Raw genomic sequence first — 24,606 nt, forward strand, 5'->3', positions numbered from 1 at the left:
ATTCCTGAAGGCTAGATTGCAAAAGTATTATTATCTGCATTTTAGAGATAAGTAAACTTCCCCACCCCATCACCAAAAGACCTCATTTCCACTGGCTACCTCAGTATAAATGACTCCCATATCAAGTAAAACTTCCCTGCTCTCACTTAGTCTCCTTGTTCCAAATATCTATGGAGTCTCCATGTGCATTATGTGTTTTCTACATGAAAGAATGGCTAACAATATAAGGAAGTAAATTAAAGAGCTGTGGCATTAATGGTTAGAGGGCTGACATTGGAATTGTAAAAAGATAGTGGTTCAAACCTTGCCTCAGGCACATATTCTCTGTGTGGTCACTAGAAGTAATTAACATTTTAGGGCCCTTAGAAAACTCCAAAACAGTGGTTCTTAAACTACCTTGGATCATCCCCAGTAGTCCTGATCTATATCTTGCCACTAGACCCAGAGGGTTTCTAGGATGAGAGGAGACTGGTGAGTTTGTATAGCCCTCCCCCACTTAAATACTATTCATTTGCAAATCAAGGCATCTCCTTCCAAATGCCCATGGTCTCCTTCTTTGAGTTGGAGAAACAATTAACAACACAATAAGAAATCATAGCATAACAGTGAAATTCCTGTCCTGAGGAACCTAAGATTCTAACTTACAAAAGAATTTAAGTTCTTCATCAATGATAAATTTTAATACCGGGAATTTCCTATACAATGAGATATAGAAGAAAGAAAAGATTAAACTTTGAATCAGGAAGACGGTTTCAGACCATGCCTGTTTGATGCTTATTAGATATATGACTTTGGGAAAGTCACATAATTGCGGATGTCTTGATATATTAAATCATAGACAGGTATTAACCTGCAGTACCTTCTTCACAAGATTCTGTGAGATTCAATGATGAGTATGAAAAGTGTGTTTTGCAAACTTTAAAAGAATAATACTGTGTATTCTATATGTGTATACTTAAAACATATATGTGTGTCCTGTGTGGTATTATTATTATCATTATCCTTCCACAGAAAACTTGGGATGCCCCTGTAAGAGAACCACACAATATCCAGAGTGGAAATAGTATTGAGTTTGGTGTAATAGGTTCAGACCAAATAATATGCGATTAATAAATGTGTTCAGGTGGTGAATGCTATGAAAACTTGGAAAAGAGGAAATTATTTCTGGCTGGAGTGGTGAAGGGGCATTTCTTGAAGAATTTAAGAAATTGACCCTTTTGTTCATTCAAATAGAATGTAAACCCCTTGAGGGAAAAGAGTGCTTCATTTTTGTCTTTGCATCCAAATTCTGTCAACATGCTTGCCATAGTAAATACTTTAAGACAAGCTTATTGATAAATAGGTTATTGATTACAGTCTTGCATCTGGATCTCAGCTTGCTTATCTGTAAGATGAAGACTTTGGTCTGGATGATGTTTAAGGTACCTCAGAACTCAAAATCTATAATCCTGTGAATTTAAGCTTCACTAGTTGAATATTCTCTATGGAAATTGGTATATTGGCAAATTTTACTGGAAAGAACACTGGATTTGTAGTGGAAGAACCTGCATTTGAATTCCCACTCAGTCTCAGACTAGTCATTTAATTTCTCTGATCTTCACTTTCCTTATCTACAAAGTGAGGGAGTTGGAACAACACAGCTATCTGCATCATTCCTCTCATCTCTGATCCTGATGCAACGACCCCAATTTCTGATGATCCAAGGGTCTCTGTTTCTGCTATATGATCCTAGGCAAGATCACTTGTTCTTTCTGGTTGTCTGCCCCTACCTAGGATGGCTCAAAACCAGGGAAGTTTGTTGCCTCCTAAACACATACAACAGAGTCCTGGGAATGAGAATAGGACTATCTGCCCCTTAGATTCATTTACCCTGATAAGATCCCCCAAAATCTCAGTGATGAAACAATGATATGTGCAGATTGACATTTAGGAATTAACTGGAGATATAGGGCACTCTCTAATCTTTAAATAGAAGAGAAACAAGATAAATATGTTAATCCTAGCAGGAGTAAGCAGTTTCAAAGAGAAATTGCCTATACCTCCCCTTACTGGCTGTCTATTCTGATTCCAAAAATAAAAGCTTGACTACTAAAACATAAGAATTCAGGACCTCATGGAATCCTTTCTCTACAGAGGGAGGGTTACTGAGGTGGTGTTGTTGGTTTTTTCCTTTGCTACTCTTATGATCTGGTGTACCTTCTTCAAACCAAAAGAAAGATAACCAAGTCTAATCCTCCTCACATTGGGCAGGGGTAGCAGCTCAGATAAGGGCTCTAACTGAAGCTCAGACCCTGATAGCAGAGAAAAGTTACACAATCATTTGGGCAATGGAGACACCCAACAGTAACTATGTCGACATCCCACAATCACCATGTAGTAGTAGGGCATGACCATGAGGACAGCTAGAGTAGGTCCAGTGGAAATGACAGAGATATTGCCAAACATCAACAACCCAACAGCATTCCCAGCATGAGTAATCCCTCCCCAAAGGTGAATACACATTACATGTGTTTTGCCTATGCGTCTATATTCTTCCCATTTTAGATGTATGTATTTGAGAGAGTGGACCCAAGCTTGGCAGGGGGTGGGGGAGGGGGGTAAGGGCAGCAATTTGGAGGTGAAGGGGAGGATATTTCGATTGCTACTTATCTCTGTTATTATGACACTGAATGAAATGCCTTCACTTTGAGCTAAAATGTCTCATCTGGCTAATGAGTAAAAAGTAAACCCATCGGTAGAGATTCACGACTACGGTTTTGAGTGAATGTAGGCTCACAAAATACCTGGAAAAGGGACTGGATAAGATTTTGTTTATGTAGCCTTTTACCCACACCTCTCACCCAGACCAACACATCTCTTCAGTTTCCTCCTATTAATGATGCTATTTGTTTTCTTGGTCTCTGAGTCCTGAAAACTAGAATTTAGCTGTAATTCTACCTCTTGTCTTTCACTTTCCATATCTATTCAATCACTAATTTCTGCCAGTTCTTTCTCTGTAATGTCATTTGTATTAGTTCCATTTTGTTTGTTTCATAGCACCCCTCTGATTCAGGTGTTTTAGCACTTCCTAATTTAATACTGCAATTGCCTCCTAATGTCTCTCTCTACTTCCCATCTTTCATCCTTTTGAATATGATTATTGAGAAATATATTTGACGAATCACAGCCATCTCATAGTTTCTGTTAGAAAGGGCTTCGTGGACACTGTTGTTACAAATCCTTGCTACAAGTCCCGTCTCCAACACAACCCTCTCACTCTTTTGACCTATCAAATCAAATTTCTATGTAAAGTTCTCCTGCCTCACCCTCTCACAGCTAGGTGGGCAGCACTGGCCCTGAAGTTGGGAGGACTTGACTTCAACTCACTAGTATTCCAGTGTTAGCTGTCACATCTCCTGCTGAGCTTTATCCAGAGGCTTCAGTTGAAGTGTTATCTTTTCTTCATGAGAAGAATGAGTCCTGGCCATCCTCTCTTTTAGCTTAAGCCCTTCATGTACCAAGGGGTAAGGTTAGGGAAAAGTGACTTTCTCTCCAAAAGGATAAAGAGACCTTTGGATATGTCGGGCTCCTTTCACCAAAGAGGGCATTAAGAAAAAAAAATATTCTCATGTTCCTAACTGACTTAAAGGTTCTGTCTAGAACACTTTTTTGTTTGTTTGTTTACTTACTACATTGGAACATAAGTAGAATGCCATGCTGAACTACAGGTGTACTTCTCTGTTTTCCTCCATTGAAAAATATGCAAAAGGGGGCCGCTAGGTGGTGCAGTGGATAGAGTACTGGCCCTGGATTCAGGAGTACCTGAGTTCAAATCCGGCCTCAGACACTTGACACTTATTAGCTGTGTGACCCTGGGCAAGTCACTTAACCCCCATTGCCCCGTAAAAAAAAAAAAAAAAAGAATTAAAGAAAAAAGAAAAATATGCAAAAGATTTTGGCTCAGCTTTGGATGGGAAAAATGCGTTGGCTTTTCTAAACGGCCTTCTCTTTTTAGATTTAGGTAGGCATGATACACAGACCAAGAGTGGATTTGTGGGGAAACCTTATAACCCTGAAAGAAGAGAACTTAGTTCTACATAGTGAGCCTGTTAATGTACACCATGTACAGGAGAATTCAATACCTCTGCCCTTCCAAAGAGAGAGTCATGGAAATGAAATTGACCTGTGATTTTCCTTTTTTCTTATTAAAGGCCTCTAACTCTTAGTAAAATATTCATTATTCAATCTTCATTGAGAACAAAGGCCTTCTGTTTCATGTTAAGTTTTTAAAAGTCTGAAGAAATATTTGATATTTCTACCAATGGATGAACGAACTAATTATATAAATGTCTCCTATGTATAACAGGTACATATGCATGCATATGTCACATGAACATATACATATGTATATGCACGCACATATATATATGTGTCTGTGCTTATATGTGCATATTCATGTGCATGCGCATATGTATATACACATCCATATACCTATACCTATACATATATATCTACATAATCACACGCACAGAAAATAAATTGAATGGGGCAGCCAGGTGGCACAGTGGATAAAGTGCCAGGCCTGCAGTCAGAAGGACCTGAGCTGCAGTGATAGTTATGAAATATTAAAAGAACCAAAGCATTGAATGGCTCCACAACAGTGTATTTATGGTAAGACATGGGTGACACTGTTGGGCAGTATCAGAAGATAGGAATGGGTTTGACATCTGAAGGGATAGAAAGAATACACCAACTTATGATGATATGATGACAGATTATAGTGCCCAATGGATGGACCATCCTTCAGAAATGGGACATTGAAGGTCACTGAGCACACCAACCACTCTATACTTTTCTACTTGAAGAGCTCATAATTCTGTTACTTAGCTATTTGCCATTGTGTTAAAAACTCACATATAAATTCTTTTTTCCTCCTTTTCTTTCTTAGAGACTCCTTTGTTCCATGTTTCATAGGGTAATTACTGAAACTTTTCTTTTGTCTCCCTTTGATACTGCAGAATAACAGACTAAGAAAATACGCCTTTGAATTGAAAATGAATGACCTGACATATTTTGTGCTGGCGGCTGAAACAGAGCTGGATATGGATGAATGGATTCACACTCTCAACAAAATCCTCCAAATAAATCCTGAGGGGCCCCTTCAGGAAAGGAAGAGTGCAGACCTCACAGATCTCAGGCTGGGTAAGAAACAGATGTGCTAACTTTTCTTCTCATACTGAAAGGAGACTCCCTATTTGGGGTCAGTTGGGTCATTTAAGCTGCCACCAGCTCAAATAGCTTTCTGCCTTTAACCCATCCATCCCACAGGTATCCATTTCTGTAAATCATCCTCTAAATCTTTACATTGACTTAGTAATGGTGGTGGCTGTGAATGAGCATTTTTCCAGTTGCTTGACAATAGTTTGAGATCATATTTCAACAGAAGTTGTTGGAAGTCACCTGTCGGCAACACTGCAAACATTATTTCTGCAACCAGCTAATGGATCATGACATTTCTCAGGAGATATGTCACATTTCATGGCCTGACATTAGAATCAAGTAATAGAACTCCCCCAAGTTGATTTTTTTTAAAAGCACTGTTGATGTAATTGTTCATCAATTCATAAATGGTCAGCAATACAGCAGATAGAGCACTGGTTGTGGAGACAAGAAAACCTGTATGATGCTGGACAAGTCTCTTAATCTCTCAATGCCTCAAATTCTTTATCTGTAAAATAGAGATACTAATGGCATCAACCCCGAAGTTTGTTGTGAAGATTACATGAGATATTTGTAAAATGTTTTGCAAATGTTAAGGCACTATATAAATGCTAGTAGTAGTAGTAGTAGTATACAGCTAGGTGATGCAGTGGATAGAGTGCCAGGCTTGGAGTCTGGAAAACCTGAATTCAAATCCAGCCTCCAACAATTATGAACTGTGTGACCCTGGGCAAATCACTTAACCCTGTTTGTCTCAATTTCTTCATCTGTCAAATGAGCTAGAGAAGCAAATGGTAAACCATTCCAGTATTTTTGCCAAGAAAACTTGATCTCATCATCTCCCATCAGTTCAATTATCATCCCTACACAGATGATTCCCAGATCTACCTGATCTAACTTAGCCTCTGTGCTCTACTACAGTTACACATCACCAAGTACCTTTAGGGTATTTCCAGCTACTTGGCCTATGTGTATCTCAAACTCAAAACATCCAAAACAGACCTCGTTCTCTCTTCCCCAAACTCTTTAACTTCTCAAACATCCCTATTTCTGTCAAAGACACCATCATCCATCTGTTTCCAAGGTCATATTACATAGATATATTCCAAGAGCAAATCATATTATGTACACCATATTCTCAACTCCTCATACTCGTCATCAGACATATATATATATATATATATAAATATACACACACACATACATGTATATGTGTATGTGTGCATATATATGTGTGTATACACATACACACATACATTTACATATACATAATGTTACCAAATCTTGCTGTTTCTCTACACTCACAAAGCCACCACCCTGGTCTTTATCACCTAGTTGCCTAGATTATTATAATATCCTTCTAATTGGTTTCCCTGCCTCATGTGACGGGAGGGGCAAAGGAAAAGGACAGGGAAATAACCGTTTACATAGTACTTTAAAGGTTCCAGGCACTGAGCTAAACTCTCTTTACAAATACTATATCATTTGATCTTCACAAATTATCTTTGAGGCAGATGCTATTAATATCCCCATTTTAGGGTTGAGGAAACTGAGGCAAAGAGAGGTTAAGTGACTTGCACAAGATCACACAGCTTATAAGTGTCTTGAAGTAGGATTCAAACTCAGGTCTTCCTGACTCCTACTCTAGTACTCTCTCTATCCACTGTGCCACCTAGAAGTCTGAGAGTGGAGAGCAGAGGACTTCAGATATAAATAACTTAAGGCCATTTGTACCTCTTGCCTGAATGTGAAGAGGAAGTCTCAGGCTCATAAAACCTACTTCTCTCATCCTTTCCTCCTTCCTCAAACATGCATATTTCATATTGCTTCTGCTCCTTTTTCTCACACGGTCAAGGCTGAAGAGGAAAGGGAAAGAGACTATTTTGTTGACAGTTTCAACATAAGGTGTCCGAGCACCTACTGGTCCCTGGTTTTAAACGGGGTAGTGCCCAGACCAAAACTGAATGATTCAAACCATAAGGGGAGTGGATTTGATAAATATCTCCAAACACAAAGCTCCCTGACAGCTTCTCCTACAGTACAGGACCACTGGGATTGCTGGGCGACTGAAGGGAGTCCTGGGGCCAAATACAAAGTCAGAAGGTCCAACAAAAGGCAGTCTAGGAGATGAGGATAATAGACTAATGGGGGTAGGGTTGGAAGCGAACCTAGCAGGCATCAGTTCTAATACCAATATTGCACAAATAGGGGAACAAAGGCCCATGAGTTGTGATGTAGTAAGAAGAAGAGGTGAGATACAGTATACTTTAATTAATACAGAGCAGGGTCTGAATTGAGTATACCCAGCTCTGGGATTGTAACCTGGGTGACATATACTTTAGTGGTAACATTAATGATTTAGTTTTCTCATGTGTCTTTTCAAGATTCTCTGGAAAATTCTATGACTTGTGAATGCACATCAGAGGAAACAGATTCTTCAGAGAACAACTTGCATCCAGAATTTGCAAAAGTAATTAACTCGGGCCATGGGGTGAAGAAGGAGAGGAAAATTATGCCAAGAAGAGTGTTTGCTCCTATATGTGACCTCAGAACATTGATTTTACTTCCCTTTCTCCATCTGAAAAATGAGGGGTTTGACCTGGATGGTCTTCAAGGTCTCTTAAAGCTGTGACAAAAATCTTTAACATAAGATTAATATGGTGATACTCCCCCCGAATATTCTAATATCTCCAAGTTTATGTCACCAACGGAACATTCCCAAGTTCAAAAATGGAAACTTAAAAGTTTTCCTAGATTTGATGTGATATGAATGTAGCTATAGATGTCATTGGAGAGTGACTTCTTGTGGGAGCCAAGAGGAAAGGGAGGGTTTGGGAGAAGGTCACAAGTATCTTCATGTCTATTAGTGAATATGTTTGTTTTTCCACAGTACCTCACAGAAACAGAAGAAACTGTTAAAATGTCAAGAAACATGGAAAGACTAAATCTGTTCTCCTTGGATCCGGACATAGACGTAAGTTAGACTTGACTGCACTTAACAAATGTCAATCTCCAAAATCAGGGATTATCATCGAGATCGAGAGTGTAGATGTGGATGACAAATGAGCCCATTTTTCTATTTTTTTAAGGCCTTGAAACTTCAAAAAAAAGATCTTTCGGAAACAGAATCCATGATTAGACCGTTCGAAGAAAAGGCAGCCAAGAGATTTATGACTGTTTGTAAATCTCTCAATTTAAATCTTCAGGGATGTGTCACTGAGAATGAAAATGATCCGTTGACTAATGTAAGTTGGTATTGGTTATTTCATCTATTGATGTTTCAAGACACCTGGAGTTGGCCTTCCTAACTCCAGGTATAAGCATGATTAACTAATGCCCTGTTGCCCTTGATTATTATGCTTCTTCTCGGTAGGGGCTTCAATAACCCCAAGAGATTCTAGAGCTCCACACTGTGAAATAGCAGCTAGCAAATCCTTATACATAATATCTAGCCAAAAAATATTTCTTATTGTTCCAATATAATGCATCAAAGGAAAAAGTATATTTCTAACTGTTTTTAGTTATTTGGCACATATCCTCTACATTGAGATTCAGACTCTCTCAGTGGAACTCTCTTAGTTCTATTCTGATATTGGGTGGGTATATGAGTGTGTGTGTGTGTGTGTGTGTGTGTGTGTGCGTGTGTAAGATTGAAGGCAAAAGGAAAAAGGGGATGGAAAGGATGAGCTGGATAGATAGTGTCATGGAAACAATGAACAGGAACTTGGACAGACTTCAAGAGGTAGTAGAAGATAGAAGAATCTGGCATGCTATATGGTCCACGGGGTCACAAAAAATCAGACATAACTAAAACAACAACAACAACATGAGTGTGTGTGTGTCTTTATGTATGTATGCACATGCATGTGTGTGAATGTATGTGTCTGTTGAAAGGCTAGTATCAGGGTTATAGTGGAAAGAAGGGGGGATAAATAGTGGATTCTAATTAGTAGGAAGTTAAAAAAATATTTTCTCTTCCATGCAGTGAATACCAACTGATGCTAGTGAGTTTTAATATTTTTTTTTCCTTTTTTTCTTTCTTTCTTTCTTTTTTTTTTGGGGGGGGGGGCAATGAGGTTAGTTAAGTGACTTGCCCAGGGTCCACAGCTAGTAAGTGTCAAGGTCTGAGGCCAAATTTGAACTCAGGTCCTCCTGAATCCAGGCCTGGTACTTTATTCACTGTGTCACCCTAGCTGCTTTGGATGCTAGTGTTTCTTCTAAAATGGTGGGGTTGCCTGCAAATAAGTGATTGATTATTTGCCCATTAATGTGCCCTCTGGATAGATTCTGATTTCTAATATATTTCTTTGTAGTACAAAATGAATAGAGTAATGGGCTTAGAGTCTTGAAGACTTGGATTCAAGTTTAATATCTGACCCCTTATGACTATCTGGGAGCTTTGAGGTGCCCCAGCAAAAGTCTTGTCTACTGAGATCATAATTGATGGTCTGTAACCTTATTGGAAGTAATTTCCTTGCTGGCAGTTCCTGACACTAATTAAATGACAGATAATTTGCCATTTTAAGTAAAGCCCCCATCTAATGGCTTCTTTACTTTTCTCTCCCACATTTCCCTGCTTTAAAAAATCAATGTTTTTTAATCAAATAAACATTTTTAAAAAACATTTTATTGTTTTTGAAACCTGAATTGCACTACCTTTGCTAATGGGCTAGGTTTTGCTTTGGATCCATAAGTTTTTTGGTTTTTTGTTTGTTTTTGGTTTTGTTTTTTGCAGGGCAATGAGGGTTAAGTGACTTGCCCAGGGTCAATAATAATATTGTCAAGTGTCTGAGGCCGGATTTGAACTCAGGTCCTTCTGAACCCAGGGCCGGTGCTTTATCCACCGTGCCACCTAGCTGCCCCTTGGATCCAAAAGTTTTTAAAGAATTCCTTGAAAGAACCTCTCAGATTTGATTTTTTTTCCAGCTAACAAAAATCTATTTTCTCTTTCTTCCATCTTCCTGACCCCGACCCCATTTAAGATAGAAAGAAAAAAAAATCTTTGGAATAAACACACATACCTAAGCAAAACAAATCCCGGCATTGTCCACACCTCTCTGTCAAGAGATGGATAGCATGCTGCATCACTGAACTTCTGGCATCATGTTGATTCATCACATTGATCAGAATTCTTAAATCTTTCAAAGCTGTTTGCCTTTCTAGTGTTGTTAGTGTATACCTTGTTTTCCTGGTTTTTCCTCGCTCCACTCTCCATCAGTTCATATAAGTCTTCCCAGGTTTCTCAAAAACCATTCTTTTCATCATTTCTTATGACATAATAATGTTTCATTCCCTGTTCTACAACAATTTGTTCCACCATTCCTTAATAAGCCTACAGCATGGCCCATCAATTGGGAAGTGGCTGAACAATTTGTGTAATGTGGTTGTGAAGGAATACTATTATACTATAAGATATGAGAAGCAGTATGGTTTCAAAAAAGCCCTGGAAAGACATATATGAACTGATACAAAGAGAAATGAGCAACACCAGAACATTGTACTTAGTGGTAATGTTGTAATGATGATTAATTGTGAAATACTTAGCTACTCTGATGAAGACAATGAGCCAAGACAATGCTATTCACCTCCAGAGAAAGAACTGATGAACTCTGAGCACCAATGGATACATCCTTTTTTCCATTTCCACTGTTTCTTGTTTTTTTCTTTTTTTCCAATATAGTTAGTGTGAAAATATATTTTGAAAGATATTACATGTATAATTGACATCATATTGCTTACATTGCCAATAGGTAGGAGAGGAATACTAGGAGAATAGAGAATTTGGAACTAAAAAAATTGAAATAAATGTAAAACAAATAAGAAAATAAGCTTATAGTATGGAGTTTCTTAGACTTTAAAGTGAATGATGTCTTCATATTGTTGTTTTTGCAATTAAGCATGGATCCCTTAATAAGAGCCATTGCTATGCCTGGATTTCCATTATTGCTTTTGGCCTATATTTAAATTTCCATTGCCTTATTTAAAAGAAGAAAAAAGGAAAATCTACATCGCAAACATAAAGCCCTGTGCCCAAGACTAAGAGTGTTCTAAGGGCATCTCATAATTGGCAAAGTCTTATTGAAAGACACAATAAGACTAGTAGTACTGAGGGAGAAGACTATTTGACTTTTGAGAAGAAAAGAGGGATCAAACTAAATTAACCACTTCACCATAGGAGCTTTCATTCCCAATAGGTTCCCAAAGTCGACCACTTATTTCCATTCAGGTAAATAGAAATAAAATTCAAAAAGCAATGATTACATGAGATGAAAGCATTAAGCAATCTTCTTTTCCTTGTCATTATATATGTATGTGAATTCCTTTCTCCATTATTGCTCACATACTTTTCTATATTAGTGAGCCATTGCCAGGCTATATCCTCAGTCCAAGCTATTTCTTAAATAAAATCACTTCGGTGATGTATAAAATTTTATCTTAGAGTAGGCTTATATGTTTAAAAGTCAGATATAGAGCATGAGATGTTGATACAAATAAATAGATGGATAGAGATGGAAATAGAGACAGAAATCATAGATAGATAGATAGATAGATATAGATATAGATATATATGGTAGAGAGAGAGAGAGAGAGAGAGAGAGAAAGAGTCCATTCCAGTCAATTCTATCTAATCTATCTATCTATCTATTTATATATTAGAAAGATTCATCTTTCTGAATTGAAATCTGGCCTCAGACACTTAGTAGCACAGTGACCCTGGACAAGTTATTAAACCCTCTGCCTGAGTTTCTGCATCTGCCAAATGAGCTGGAGAAGGAAATGGCAAACCACTCCAGTATCTTTGCCAAGAAAATCCCAATGGGGTAAAGAAGAAGTTGATACAAATGAAAACTACTGAACAACACATTTAGATCTAGACTTGTCAAGAAGACCTGTCTCAGTTATAGCTCACATAGTTTTCTATATTAGTGACCTATTTTCAGACTATATCCTCAGTCTAAATTACTTCTTAAATGAAATTAATGGTGATATATACATTTTTTATCTTGGAGTAATTTGAATACTGCCTCAGACATTGACTAGCTATGTAACCATGATCAAGTCATTTAATTTTTCTCAATTTCATCTAATACAAAATGGGGATAACAGCACCTGCACAACAGGGTTATTTATTATCAGGTTTAAAAAAGATGCATGTAAAGAACCCTAGGATGTGTCAGAAACAGAGTTGGAATCTAGACCTTCTGAATCTGAGGCTAGCTCATTATCACTTACACCATGTTGCTTCTTTTCATTGACTATCTTGAATGTTAGTTGTGGCTGTAATGGGAGGTAGAATCCTGGAAAGAGCATTGACTTTAATATCAGAGGTTGAACCACACTTCTGCTACTTACTACCTGTGTGCCATTAATCAGAACATTTAACAACACTGGACCAAAGCTCTTCATTTGTCAAAATAGAGTCCATTCCTGTCAATTCTAAATCTCTGATTCTAATGTAACCTGCTTATAATGCTGGTTACAAAGAAGTTATAAGTCCTACTTCCCATTCCTGTTATTGGTGAATTGCGTCACATCAGATTTTACCTTTATGAGCTGCAAGTACATTTATTTTAGAGGAAATGACTTTATCTCCACAGACTATCAGAACTTAGACAAGAGCAAGGTCTCTTGGTTCTTTTTTTTTTTTTTTTAGTGAGGCAGTTGGGGTTAAGTGACTTGCCCAAGGTTACACAGCTAGTAAGTGTTAAGTGTCTGAGGCTGGATTTGAACTCAGGTACTCCTGATTCCAGGGCCGGTGCTTTATCCACTGCGCCACCTAGCTGCCCCTCTTGATTCTCTTTTGCTTTGAGTCATTTTTCAGTCATGTCTGACTGATGGTGACCCCATTTGGGGTTTTCTTGGCAAAAATACTGGAGTGGTTTGCCATTTCCTTCTTCAGCTCATTTTACATATGAGGAAACTGAGGCAAACAGATGTTAAACAGTTTAACCAGGGTCATGGGACTAGTAAGTGCTTGAGGCCATACTTGAACTCAGGTCTTCTTAACTCCAGGTCCCTCTTTCTAGTCACTGCTCCAACTCTACTGTGTATACCATTATACCAGGTATGCATCTAGTCATTTTGTACGAGGTAGGCATTTTTTTTATTTTTAGAATCCAGTATCCATTTATGTTTCAGTGCATCTATAATTCCGTCAATGTGGATATACCTTCCAGCAGTGCAGATTGCAACTCATCCATATGCTTCTGAGTCAACACAATTCCTATGCATGTCATCTCATTAACCTCCCACAGGGGCCTCCATCCCACATGGTAGAGACCATTGTCTCTATGTCCTGACTTGAATATTGTAACAACACATGGCCTACACATGCATTTTTCACCATTATCACTACATGATGGACCCAGCCTTCCTTTTGTCACACATTTTTGTGATTCTATCTTTCATGCTATTTTCTGCATAGATCCGTAGTTGGTAATGGGCTCACATCCTGTTCACATCCACCCTACAGCTTTCCATTGTCCTTTGGCTGACCTCCAATTTTGATTTCTTGGGAGATCATGGTATTTTGTGATGTGCAGCCATAGAGCATCTATTTATATCCCTGTAAAAATGATCTAGCCAGCTTTTTGTTTCGATCTTCATCCTAAGCGAGGCTGAAGCAATCAGAAATGGAGATACAGTTAGATGATAGCTCTATCTCCTGAAATTTGGTCTGGGGGCTCTTGGGAGTCTGCTGTTGTTTACAAAAAGGACTTAGGGAGGCTCCACGGTGGGAGGGTAGTCTGAGGGAAAGGAAACAAAAGGGAGCAAGAGGAAGAGTGATCACCATTTTTAAGGCCAAACTGTGACTATAGGAAAAACCAAGGGAGGGTTAGGAATTGAAAAGGGTAGAAATATCATCCAAAAATATGTATTGAATCGAAGGCACCATGCGAGGTGCTGAACACTATACAAAAAGGAGAGATTTACACCCAAAAGGCCTCCTTAGACCCATCAAGGCCATCTCTTCATGCGACAGCTGCAGAAACAGGACCAGGTAAGAGAAGGGAGGGAATATGTGCTGAGGCTGGAGTCTGAGCCAGTGTCCTCTGATTGGAAACATGGTGTCCTTTCCACTCAGCCAGAGTTAGAATCCTGCTTCAGACACTTCCTAGCTATGGAACTCTTGAGAAGTCACTTACCCTCTTTGCCTCTATTTCCTCATCTATAATATGGCCCCATCCCTCTCCAGTCTGAGATCTGAATATTATTGTCCTTATTATATAGCTGAGGCTGTGGAGTCTTTGAATTGTCTGATAATGTGTCTGAGGAAGGATTCAAATATAGTAATAGCTTGACCCTACATTTAGCATTTTTTTCCATTACACCCAACTGTTTGACAATAGCCCCAAGATAGGCAACCTGAAGGGGCAACTAGATGGATCAGTGAATAGAGTACAGGGCCTGGTATCAGAAAGACTCATCTTCTTGAGTTCAAATCTGGCCTCAGGCAATGACATGACTGCATGACCCTAGACCAGTCACTTAATACTGTTTGCCTCAGTTTCTTCATATGTAAAACATGGATAAGAATAGCATCTATCTCCCAGGATTGTTGCCATGATCAGATAATAACTGTAAAGTGCTTAGCGCGGTGCCTGTCACATAGTAAGCATTGTATACATGTAAACTATCATTATTCTTCAAATTTTCCTGGAGTACCTTATCTTGATTGCTCCTTTGCTTCATTCATATAACTTTGAATTATGCTTGTCTAAATAGAAGTTATGTCTGTCCTAGTAGATAGTAAACTCCTTGAGATTGGGGACTGTATTGTTTTTCATCTTTTCCAAACACTGAGAACACTGTCTTATGTATATAATGTATATAGTAAGTGCTTAACAAAATTTTCTGCCAAGAGAAAGAAGTCTCAAGATCACGCTAGGTCAAAGCTATTCTTGAGTTCTTCCTGCTAAGTAAAGCCTTGTGTCTCTAACATCATTATTGTCTTCCCCCTATGACTTCCTGTTCCCAGAGGCAACTTTGCATGTTCGATGGGGAATGTTTATTAACCATCTGGTCTTTCATTTTGCTTCCAGATTGAGCCTTTCTTTGTGAGCCTGGCCCTTTATGATACCAGAGACAACAGAAAGATTTCTGCAGATTTTAATGTGGATCTGAACCATACACTTGTTCGGCAGATGGTTTCAGGTGCTTCAGTGGCCTTAGAAAATGGCAACATTGACACTGTTAGCCCCAGACAGTCAGAAGAACCACATGTCAAGGGATTTCCTGAAGAATGGCTGAAGTATCCAAAGCAGGTCACCATTTTGTTTCTCCTTGATTATACAGAAGACTTTTGTTATTCTTACCCACAAGTGGGATTCTTCAGGGGGGCCAAACAAGGATATATTGAAGTTTTAGTTCTAAGTAGAACTTTACAAACCTTCATTATAATGTGAGTACTTATAAATGTTCCTTGATTTTATTTATATAGGCTATATTTTCTGTTAGTAACCCACACTCTGACATTGTTTTGGTGGCCAAGATAGAAAAAGTGCTTATGGGAAATATCGCCAGTGGTGCTGAACCTTATATTAAAAATCCAGACTCCAACAAGGTAATTAGTGAAGTTTCTTAAATATTTCCTCAATTTTTTTTCTTAAAAGAAATGAAAAGAAAACTAAATGTTTGTTGGTCAGTCATCAAACCTGAAAGGCCAATTTAGAAAAATATCCCACTAGTGAAATAGTTATGAATATTAAAAAATAATGTACTTTGCATGAGAAAAGTATTATAGAGCCATTGGATTTGAGTGCATGGAGAATTTTCTATTTGGGGTTATGTTTAATGTTTTAATAATATTCCCTTCAATATGAATTAGCACAATAATGAATAGAGGTATTGTGTGTGCCAAGGCTATGAATTTGAGAAATCTTTACTTTCTAAATTTCCAGAAGATTTTTCCTAATTAGTAAAAAGCCAGTGTTGGAGGGAAGAATATTGTCGATGGGATCCAAGAGGGAGAAGGAGGGAGTAAAAATCCCTCTGTACAGAGTGGGTATATCATCTGATCCACAGGATAGCTGAATCCATGGGATAGAAAAGCAAGTCTGACAAACTTTTATTATACTAATAAGTGTATAAATTTGAAAGCAAAAGTGCCTCTGGGATAAAAATATTTACTCTTGTCTTTAGCTTTTAAAGCCCTTCACAGTGGAGTTTCAAGCCATTTTTCCAGGCTTTTGTTATTCCTGTTCTCATACTCTTTACTTCAGCCAAACTGCCCTTGTTTTGTTCCACCTGCTTGTCTTTGCTTTGGGCCGTCTCCCATGCCTAGAAAACATTCACAACTTACTATTATTCTTTTAAAAAGACAAAGTTCAAGGAACAACTTCTGCACAGAGCCTTTCCTGATCCTCCCAAGTGCTAGGTTTACCTCTCCCTAACTGCCTTGTATACAACTATCTTGTACTTATTTAGATTTATCCTGAATATGCTTATATATGTGCATGTTGCCCCTTCCTCCATTGTAATATAAGCTTCTCTTGAGTAAGGATTGTTTATTCATTCTTTATATTTGTATCTCTAGAACCTGTCACTGTCCCTGGCTCAGAGAGAGCATTTGAGAAATACTTATTGATTGATTAATTATAATTTTCCATATACAAGTTGGTAGATGCTCCTTGCTAACTTATTTTCCTCTTTTTAGTATGTGCAGAAGATATTAAAGTCAAATAGGCAGTTCTGCAGCAAGTTGGGAAAATACCACATGCCATTTGCTTGGGCAGTGAGGTATGTTAACTCTTTACTTGCATAATTTCACTCAATAACTAGCTAATGGAATTATAAAACCTTCTCTGTGGTGTAATAGAAAGAGGCAGCTAGGTGGCTTAGTGACTAGAGCACCGGGCAGGAGTCAGGAAGACATGAGTTCAAATCCAGTTTCAGACATTTATTAGCCTTTGTGCCTTAGAACTACAACCAGGGGGGCAGCTAGGTGGCGCAGTGGATAGAGCACCGGCCCTGGAGTCAGGAGTACCTGAGTTCAAATCCGGCCTCAGACACTTAACACTTACTAGCTGTGTGACCCTGGGCAAGTCACTTAACCCCAATTGCCTTGCTAAAAAAGAAAAAGAAAAAAAAAAGAACTCCAACCAGGGCTCCTGCTCCCTTGTGATTCACCAGAAGCATTCCTCTGTACCCTAGAAGTGTGACCCAGAATTGTGGCAATAGAGTTGCCAATCAGTGCTGGATGTACCCAGTGCCACTGTAATCTCTTCCTGACCATTTGTCTGACCCCCTTACTATCTGTGGGCTGAGAGCTCCCAAAGCTACTCCTGCCACTATCAGAGTCACCTCCAAGGCCTACAGCTTCAGACCTCTCCTGCCAACCTCCTAAGTTGTCTTAGATTGGGAAAATGTGTCACTCTGACTATTTGTTGTTTCTGCTGCTCCAACATTTGATTTGAGGAATTATTCTAAAGTTGTTTAGAGGGGAATGTTGGGAGAGCTTAACTAGGTTACTGTGGGTACTCTGCCATCTTGGCTGGGAAGCCCAATTATGCTCATAAAAAAATTCAGCAAACATTTATTAAACATACACACTGTGCCAGACACTGGGAAATATGAAAAAAAATGAAATAGCCTTTGCCCTCAAGGAGTTTATAGTCTATTTGACAACACTTGCTACCATATTACTCCACAGATTAATTGTTTAGCCCTAGTAATTGAGGTAACACTTTGTACACTGGACCTTTCCATCAATATCTAAAGGAAGGGGGACAGCTAGGTGGCGCAGTAGATAGAACACTGGCCCTGGAGTCAGGAGTATCTGAATTCAAATCCGGCCTTAGACACTTAACACTTACTAGCTGTGTGACCCTGGGCAAATCACTTAACCCCAATTGCCTCACTAAAACAAACAAACAAACAAAACAAACAAACAAACAAAATATATATATATATATATATATATATATATATATATATATATATATATAGGAAGGAACTTTAGAGGTAGGTCATCTTGTCATAGGATCATATATTGAGAGCTGGAAAGGACCTTGGTATTCAATGAACATAATGCTCTCACTTTGCAGATGAGAAAAATTTAAACTTAAGTGACTTGCCCAGGGACCTATGGCTATTTAGTGTCTAAGGCAGGATTAGAACTCAGGTTTTTCTGACTCTAACTCCAGAGCTCTATTTGCTATCTATCTTCGAACTAGTCCAAATTCATTTTCCAAAGGATGAAAGTGAAGCCCAAAGACATTAGGGAATTTAGTCACAATCACACAGGTGATCAGAAGAATTCAGTTTCAAGGCCAGGCTTGGAGATGCTGAATCCAAGATTCTTTCTAATCTATCTTTTCACAGTCCATCTTGTCATACTTAACTGTGCACATGTTTAATCTTGTCTAATATATTTTAAATTCTTTGAAGACGGGAACTGTGTCATCTCTTATCTTTGTATTCCTAGCATCCAGTGCTGTGTCTTACCCATAGTACTTAATAAGTGTTTGTTGAATTGACTTGAATTGCTATCAACAGACTTTCTGAGCAGAGAACAGTCTGAATGAATAATGGGAATAGTCTTTCCTAATCATAGTGTCTCTGCAGAAAAGTAGAGACCAGATGACACCTCTGTCTGATTTGTAAAGTAGTCAACTGCTATTATCACTCCACTTAAATTCCACACTGTTCTACAAAGCTGATAATGCTTAAACTAAATAATGAATAAGTAATATTTTGAAAACTGCTAAAATCTGTGTTAAATACTGTGCAGAATAATGGAAAATTACAATTATTCATAATGGGTGTTTAAATATTTTTGTACTTGATTTGATGTGTGACTTTTCATATAAAGTTTAAATGGGTATGATGTTGTTTGAAATTCAGTTTTTGTATCTTGGGGCAAGACCGCAAACTTGTTTTTTATACCTTTTGATTATTCTAAACCCTGTGTCATCAATGACCATATCAATTGGCAATGACTTTGTATAGAGAATTTAAGTAGAAAGGTTGCAATTGTATTGACTGTACAACCAACACAATACGTTTTATCTAGCTAGTGGCATAACAAACCTCTGGGAAATCTCAGGAAAAAATAATAAAATAAAATAGATGGGGCAGCTAGATGGCGCAGTGGATAGAGCACCGGCCCTGGAGTCAGGACTACCTGAGTTCAAATCCGATCTCAGACACTTAACACTTACTAGCTGTGTGACCCTGGGCAAGTCACTTAACCCCAATTGCCTCACTAAAAAAAAAATTTTTTTAATTAAAAATAAATAAAAAGATAAGATAAAATTAAATTTAAAAATCAGCTGTCAGAGGATTAACATTATACCTATATTTCTTTTTCATGGAAGCCAGTGTAATTTAATAAATGAAGATAGGGGCAGCTAGGTGGCACAGTAAAGCACCAGCCCTGGATTTAGGAGGACCTGAGTTCAAATCTGGCCACAGACATTTGACACTTACTAGCTGTGTGACCCTGGGAAAGTCACTTAACCCTTATTGCCCTGCCAAAAAACAACACCCCCCCCCAAATAAATGAAGATAAATGGATAAATAGACATGGAGAAATGGAGATTTAGACAAATGGAGAAATAAATAGAATCTACCACTTGACCTAGGCTACCTTTGGGGAAAAGCTCTGTGGCATTTATTTCAAACCTGGATGGTATGAGGTCAAGATTGATTCCATAATATAGACCACAAGAATATTTGGGGGCAGATCAAAGTAATTTTTCAATTTGGAATGAGGCTAATATAATGAGCTGGCAAAAAGCCCAATAGAGTTTCCAAGGAGACAAACTGGGTTAAGCATTCCCAACAATAGAGAGGTAATTATACATTTGGGACAGAAGAACCAACAAATTCCACTATAGCAATATCAGGTTAGTGGTTCTGGGATGAGCTAGGAAAATGTTGTACACCAGAAGTCCGAGCCAAGTACATTTATGAATTACATCAAATTAATGTTATCTAGCAACTAATAGGATGGTATCTTATATGGTCAGCGGGAGGATGTATGGTTATACTAAAGATTTCCTATTAGACCATGTGGCTTGTCAAACCACAGACACTTAAAGATGCTTCCTCAAACTCCTTTTTATCATGGAAATAGTCCAGCATGATGGATTGAATGCTGTTCCATTTAGAATCAAGGAGATCTAGGTTCACTCGGTCAACTCTATGACCCTGGTGAAGCCCTTAACCTCTTAGAGCCTCATGTTTCTCTGTAAATGATAGTTCCTACTCCACAGGGTTGTTGTGAGACTCAAATGACATGATGTATGTAGAACAATTTACTAGAGTAGTGTGTGTGTGTGTGTGTGTGTGTGTGTGTGTGTGTGACAGAGACAGAGAGAGACAGAGACAGGAGAGAGAGACAGAGACACCGACAGAGACAGAGAGTCTTTTTGTAAAAAATATTCTTACTTTATGGTCATGGAACTTGTCATAGCCTTATATCACTTGGGTCATTTAGCTTAGTGATGCCGTTCTGCCAGGATCTTAGTGATTCATCAATGCTGTGGAAATTTTTTTTCCTTCCCCTTATATTATCCAGAAGAATCATAATTTCAGAATGTTGTGTGTCTTATTTTACTCTGAAACATGGTTCTGAAATTAACTGTATCACCAAAAGTATGTTAGAAGTAGCAATGTAGCTGACACCTCATAAAGTCATGAAAAAATAAAACCCTAAATGGCCTAGAATTATGTTTTTTACCCAGTTCTAGTCAAGATGACATTGGATTCTCATCACTTATGAAAAATCTTCTGTCCAAAAGGAATTTGGTACTTGCCCCCCTTTTTGGCAGGGAGAAGGGAGGCCAGCTGTGGTGCCATTTCACAATGAAAATGTTATCTTTTCAGCTGATCACGAGAGCAGATACAGATGGCCCGTGCTGGATTTTTAACACTCATTTATTGGACAAAGATTCGACTCTTGCTTGTGTCACGTTGTCAAGCATGAAAAGGGAACTTCTATTCCAGTATCTCCTTGAAAAATAATACCTCTGTGTTACAACTTTTAAATGTAAATGTTTAAAAATAGGCATTTATTGGGGGCAGCTAGGTGGCGCAATGGATAAAGCACTGGTCCTGGAGTCAGGAGGACCTGAGTTCAAATTTGGCCTCAGACACTTGATACTTACTAGCTGGGTGACCCTGGGCAAGTCACTTAATTCTCATTGCCCCACAAAAACAAACAAACAAACAAATAAATAAATGGATAAACGAATGAATGAATGGATGGATTAAGTAAATTAATAAATAAAAAATAAAAATAGACATTTATGTATTTCCACAACTGACAGCCAATGCAGTCCTCGTTCTCTTACCTTCCACCACCTTCCTCCTTTTCTTCCTGTCTTTTCATACTCTTGTGTTGATTCTAATCAATGGTTCCTTTTTAAATCTGAAAAAAAGGGGGACAGTTAGGTGGCACAGTGGATAAAGTAAGGGCCCCGGACTCAAGAGGACCTAAATTCAAATCTGACCTCAGACACTTGACACTAGCTTTGTGACGCTGGGCAAGTCACTTAACTCTCATTGCCTTGAAAAAAATCTGAAAAAAATAATAATACATCTAAATCTAGTGGGCTTGATTTCTTCTAAAGCTAGCCTCTCCTGATAGTTTGGGCCAGGAGTCAGATTTCATTTTTTCTTGATAATAAAAATAGATGATTTTTTCTTAGTGTTTTAAGTTCTACAAAATATATATATATATATATATATATATATATATATATATATATCATCTGACCCTCACAACAATCTGGTAAGGGAGGTGCTCTTATTATCTTCATTTGATAGATGAAGAAAGTGAGGTTCAGAGAAATTAAGTGGAACCCTTGGTCCCACTGCTGGTAAGTGTCAGAGGCAAAATAGATCAGGTCTCTCCTGACTGGAAATCGAGTACTCCTTCCACTATAAAGTGCTGTCTGTCATCATATTCTTTTCAACTTGAGATGAATCCTTGCATTCTGATTCCTTCATTGGGATGACAAGCCTCTGTATCCTCCTCCTCAGTTACTTTGGTGCTTTGAATGATTCACATCAGGAGACATACTGCAGTCTCTCTACATCGTCTAGTCCTGCATAATCCACATCCATGTTTTACCATAATCAATGCTCTAGAGATCAAGTAATAAGACTTTATTAATTGCTTGCTATTTGCTAGGAGTTCCTGGCCAGAGGCACTGGGCACACAAATACCTAAGTGTGACAGTACTTGCCCATAAAAGCTTCCTCTTCTATCCCTAGCACCCAGCACTGGGCATTGTACATAACCTAGTGTAGACATGGCACTTGAGCCATAAATAAAGGCCAAGGTCTCCCACTATATCATGGACCATCTCCAGTCGCCCTGATCTATATCTTGCCACTGGATCCAGATGGCTCTGGAGGAGAGAGCGAGGCTGGTGACTTTTCCCTTACTGAAATCTAATTCAATGCAAGTCATGATAACATCTCCCCAATGTCATGATCCTCTTCAAGACTGAAGGACAAGCAACAACATAGCACTACTTGTTATTAGGCTGACTGGGTGTTCTCTTTGTACTTCAGAGATACCAGTCTACAACTTCAGCTGCCCATTCATTGAGGTTTTTCCTTACTAACCAACCACCTTTTACACTCAGCCTTCCCCCATTACTGGATTCAATGAACCGACCTCCTGACCTTCCCCTGGGCATTATTGACATCAGATGTGGGAATAGGCAAGAAAATACTGTATCTATCAAAGGACCTCCTTAGTATATTTTTTTTTTGCGGGGCAGTGGGGGTTAAGTGACTTGCCCAGGGTCACACAACTAGTAAGTGTCAAGTGTCTGAGGCTGAATTTGAACTCAGGTCCTCCTGAATCCAGGGCTGGTGCTTTATCCACTGAGCCACCTAGCCACCCCCTCTCCTGAGTGTATTAATGGATATGCCCTAGGGTCCAAACAATGTAGAATTTCCTTTTGAAGAAGAGACTCTCTAGATGCATCAGGACCTGTGATTTCATTACCTTTGGGAACTCCCTCTACCAACACCAAACACAAACCATCTATGGCTTAGGTCCCTGTCTGCAGCACATAAATGATAAATAAGTTGCCCAGAGTGACATCCTTAGTAAGTGTCAGAGGTGAGATGTGAACCCAGGTCTTCTTGATCCTAAGCTCAGCATTATATCCCCTATATTATGCTGCTTCCCCTTTTTACAGATAGTATCGTGGTAATTTATGAAAGGTAGTATGGTATAGTTGATAGTGCTGGACCTGGAGTCAGGAAGAACTGAGTTCAAATCCTTCCTCAAACATTTACTAACTGTACAATCTTAGCCAATATAGCCTGTATGCTAGCTCACATAGCCTATCTGAACCTTGGTTTCCTCATCTCTGAAATGAAGGTATTGTACTAAATGACCTCTAAAGTCTGCTCCCACTCAGGATCTTTGATCCTGTGAATTGGTGGGGCAACTCATTGGATCTGAGGCTTCCCTACCCTCAGAATTTGCTTCATTCTTATTTAAGGGTTGTTTCATTTTTGTTTTGAATTCACCAAACATTTGTTGAGGCACTATGCTAGGCTCAGGGGATTCAAACATAAATTAAAAAGATACTATTCTCTGGGAACTTACAATCTAATGGAGAGAAAGACATGCACACAAACAGGCACACTACAGGAGGGAATGAGAATCAGTATGGAGAAGAGGTCCAAGCAAATGCAGAGAGAAATGTAAGGACCACAAGATCATTTGCTCATCCTTGTTATGATCTCAGCTCTTGTCAGAGCTCCACGTAAGTGAGCAACTCCTTTGGCAGGGATGGGGGTGAACATGTCCACCCTTTTTCCTACAGCAATTTTATTGAGTCATCTAGAGAGCAGAGTCTTTGGAATGACTAGATAATGAAAAAACTATTGATTGAATTGAATTACCATTCTTGTAGAATGAGAAATAAATGTCATATCACTTTCAATATGCCAATCACCTGAAGTGAAACCTGGTGTAACATTTATATTTCAAATGTTTTTTTCCTACATTTTCTTCTGTTATTTTTTTAAATTGTAAAATAGAACAGAGAAAACTCAAAGGGTTGGTTATATTAGTTGAAACCTGTTGCTTCTGATAACAGACTTGGCCTATTCTTTTATCACCCTTTTTCATATCGTGTTAAAAGATGTGATCTTGTGATTGATGGTCCTAAAAAAAAAGGTGAACTTGAGTTTGAAGATTTAAGAAGCAATAAAATGACCTAACTAGGGTCCACACATTGGCAGAAATTAAAATCGAACATCCTTCTAACACTATTAAGACTAATTCATAGGATGATTGATTTAAAGTTAGGAGGGACATTTGAGGTCATTTAGTACTACCCCCTCATTTTACAATTAAGGAAACTGAGTCATAGAATGTTTAAGTGACTTAATTGAGATCACAATTAGTAAGTAACATAGCCAGGGCTT

At 38.4% G+C, this 24,606-nt stretch overlaps 1 protein-coding gene across 1 annotated transcript in view; it reads left to right on the forward strand.

Annotated features, from left to right (window-relative positions):
• DOCK10 (dedicator of cytokinesis 10) overlaps positions 1-24,606 on the forward strand; it is a 274,169-nt gene that overhangs the window by 144,860 nt on the left and 104,703 nt on the right. Inside the window, exons 9-15 of the mRNA XM_043993341.1 lie at positions 4,998-5,181; positions 7,584-7,669; positions 8,090-8,173; positions 8,289-8,444; positions 15,243-15,464; positions 15,641-15,763; positions 16,856-16,938. Of these exons, the coding sequence (XP_043849276.1) occupies positions 4,998-5,181; positions 7,584-7,669; positions 8,090-8,173; positions 8,289-8,444; positions 15,243-15,464; positions 15,641-15,763; positions 16,856-16,938 (938 nt within the window). The remainder of the gene's footprint in view (positions 1-4,997; positions 5,182-7,583; positions 7,670-8,089; positions 8,174-8,288; positions 8,445-15,242; positions 15,465-15,640; positions 15,764-16,855; positions 16,939-24,606) is intronic.

The sequence above is a fragment of the Dromiciops gliroides genome, chromosome 3 (genome assembly GCF_019393635.1).
Source record: "Dromiciops gliroides isolate mDroGli1 chromosome 3, mDroGli1.pri, whole genome shotgun sequence".
Classification (NCBI taxonomy): Eukaryota; Metazoa; Chordata; class Mammalia; order Microbiotheria; family Microbiotheriidae; genus Dromiciops; species Dromiciops gliroides.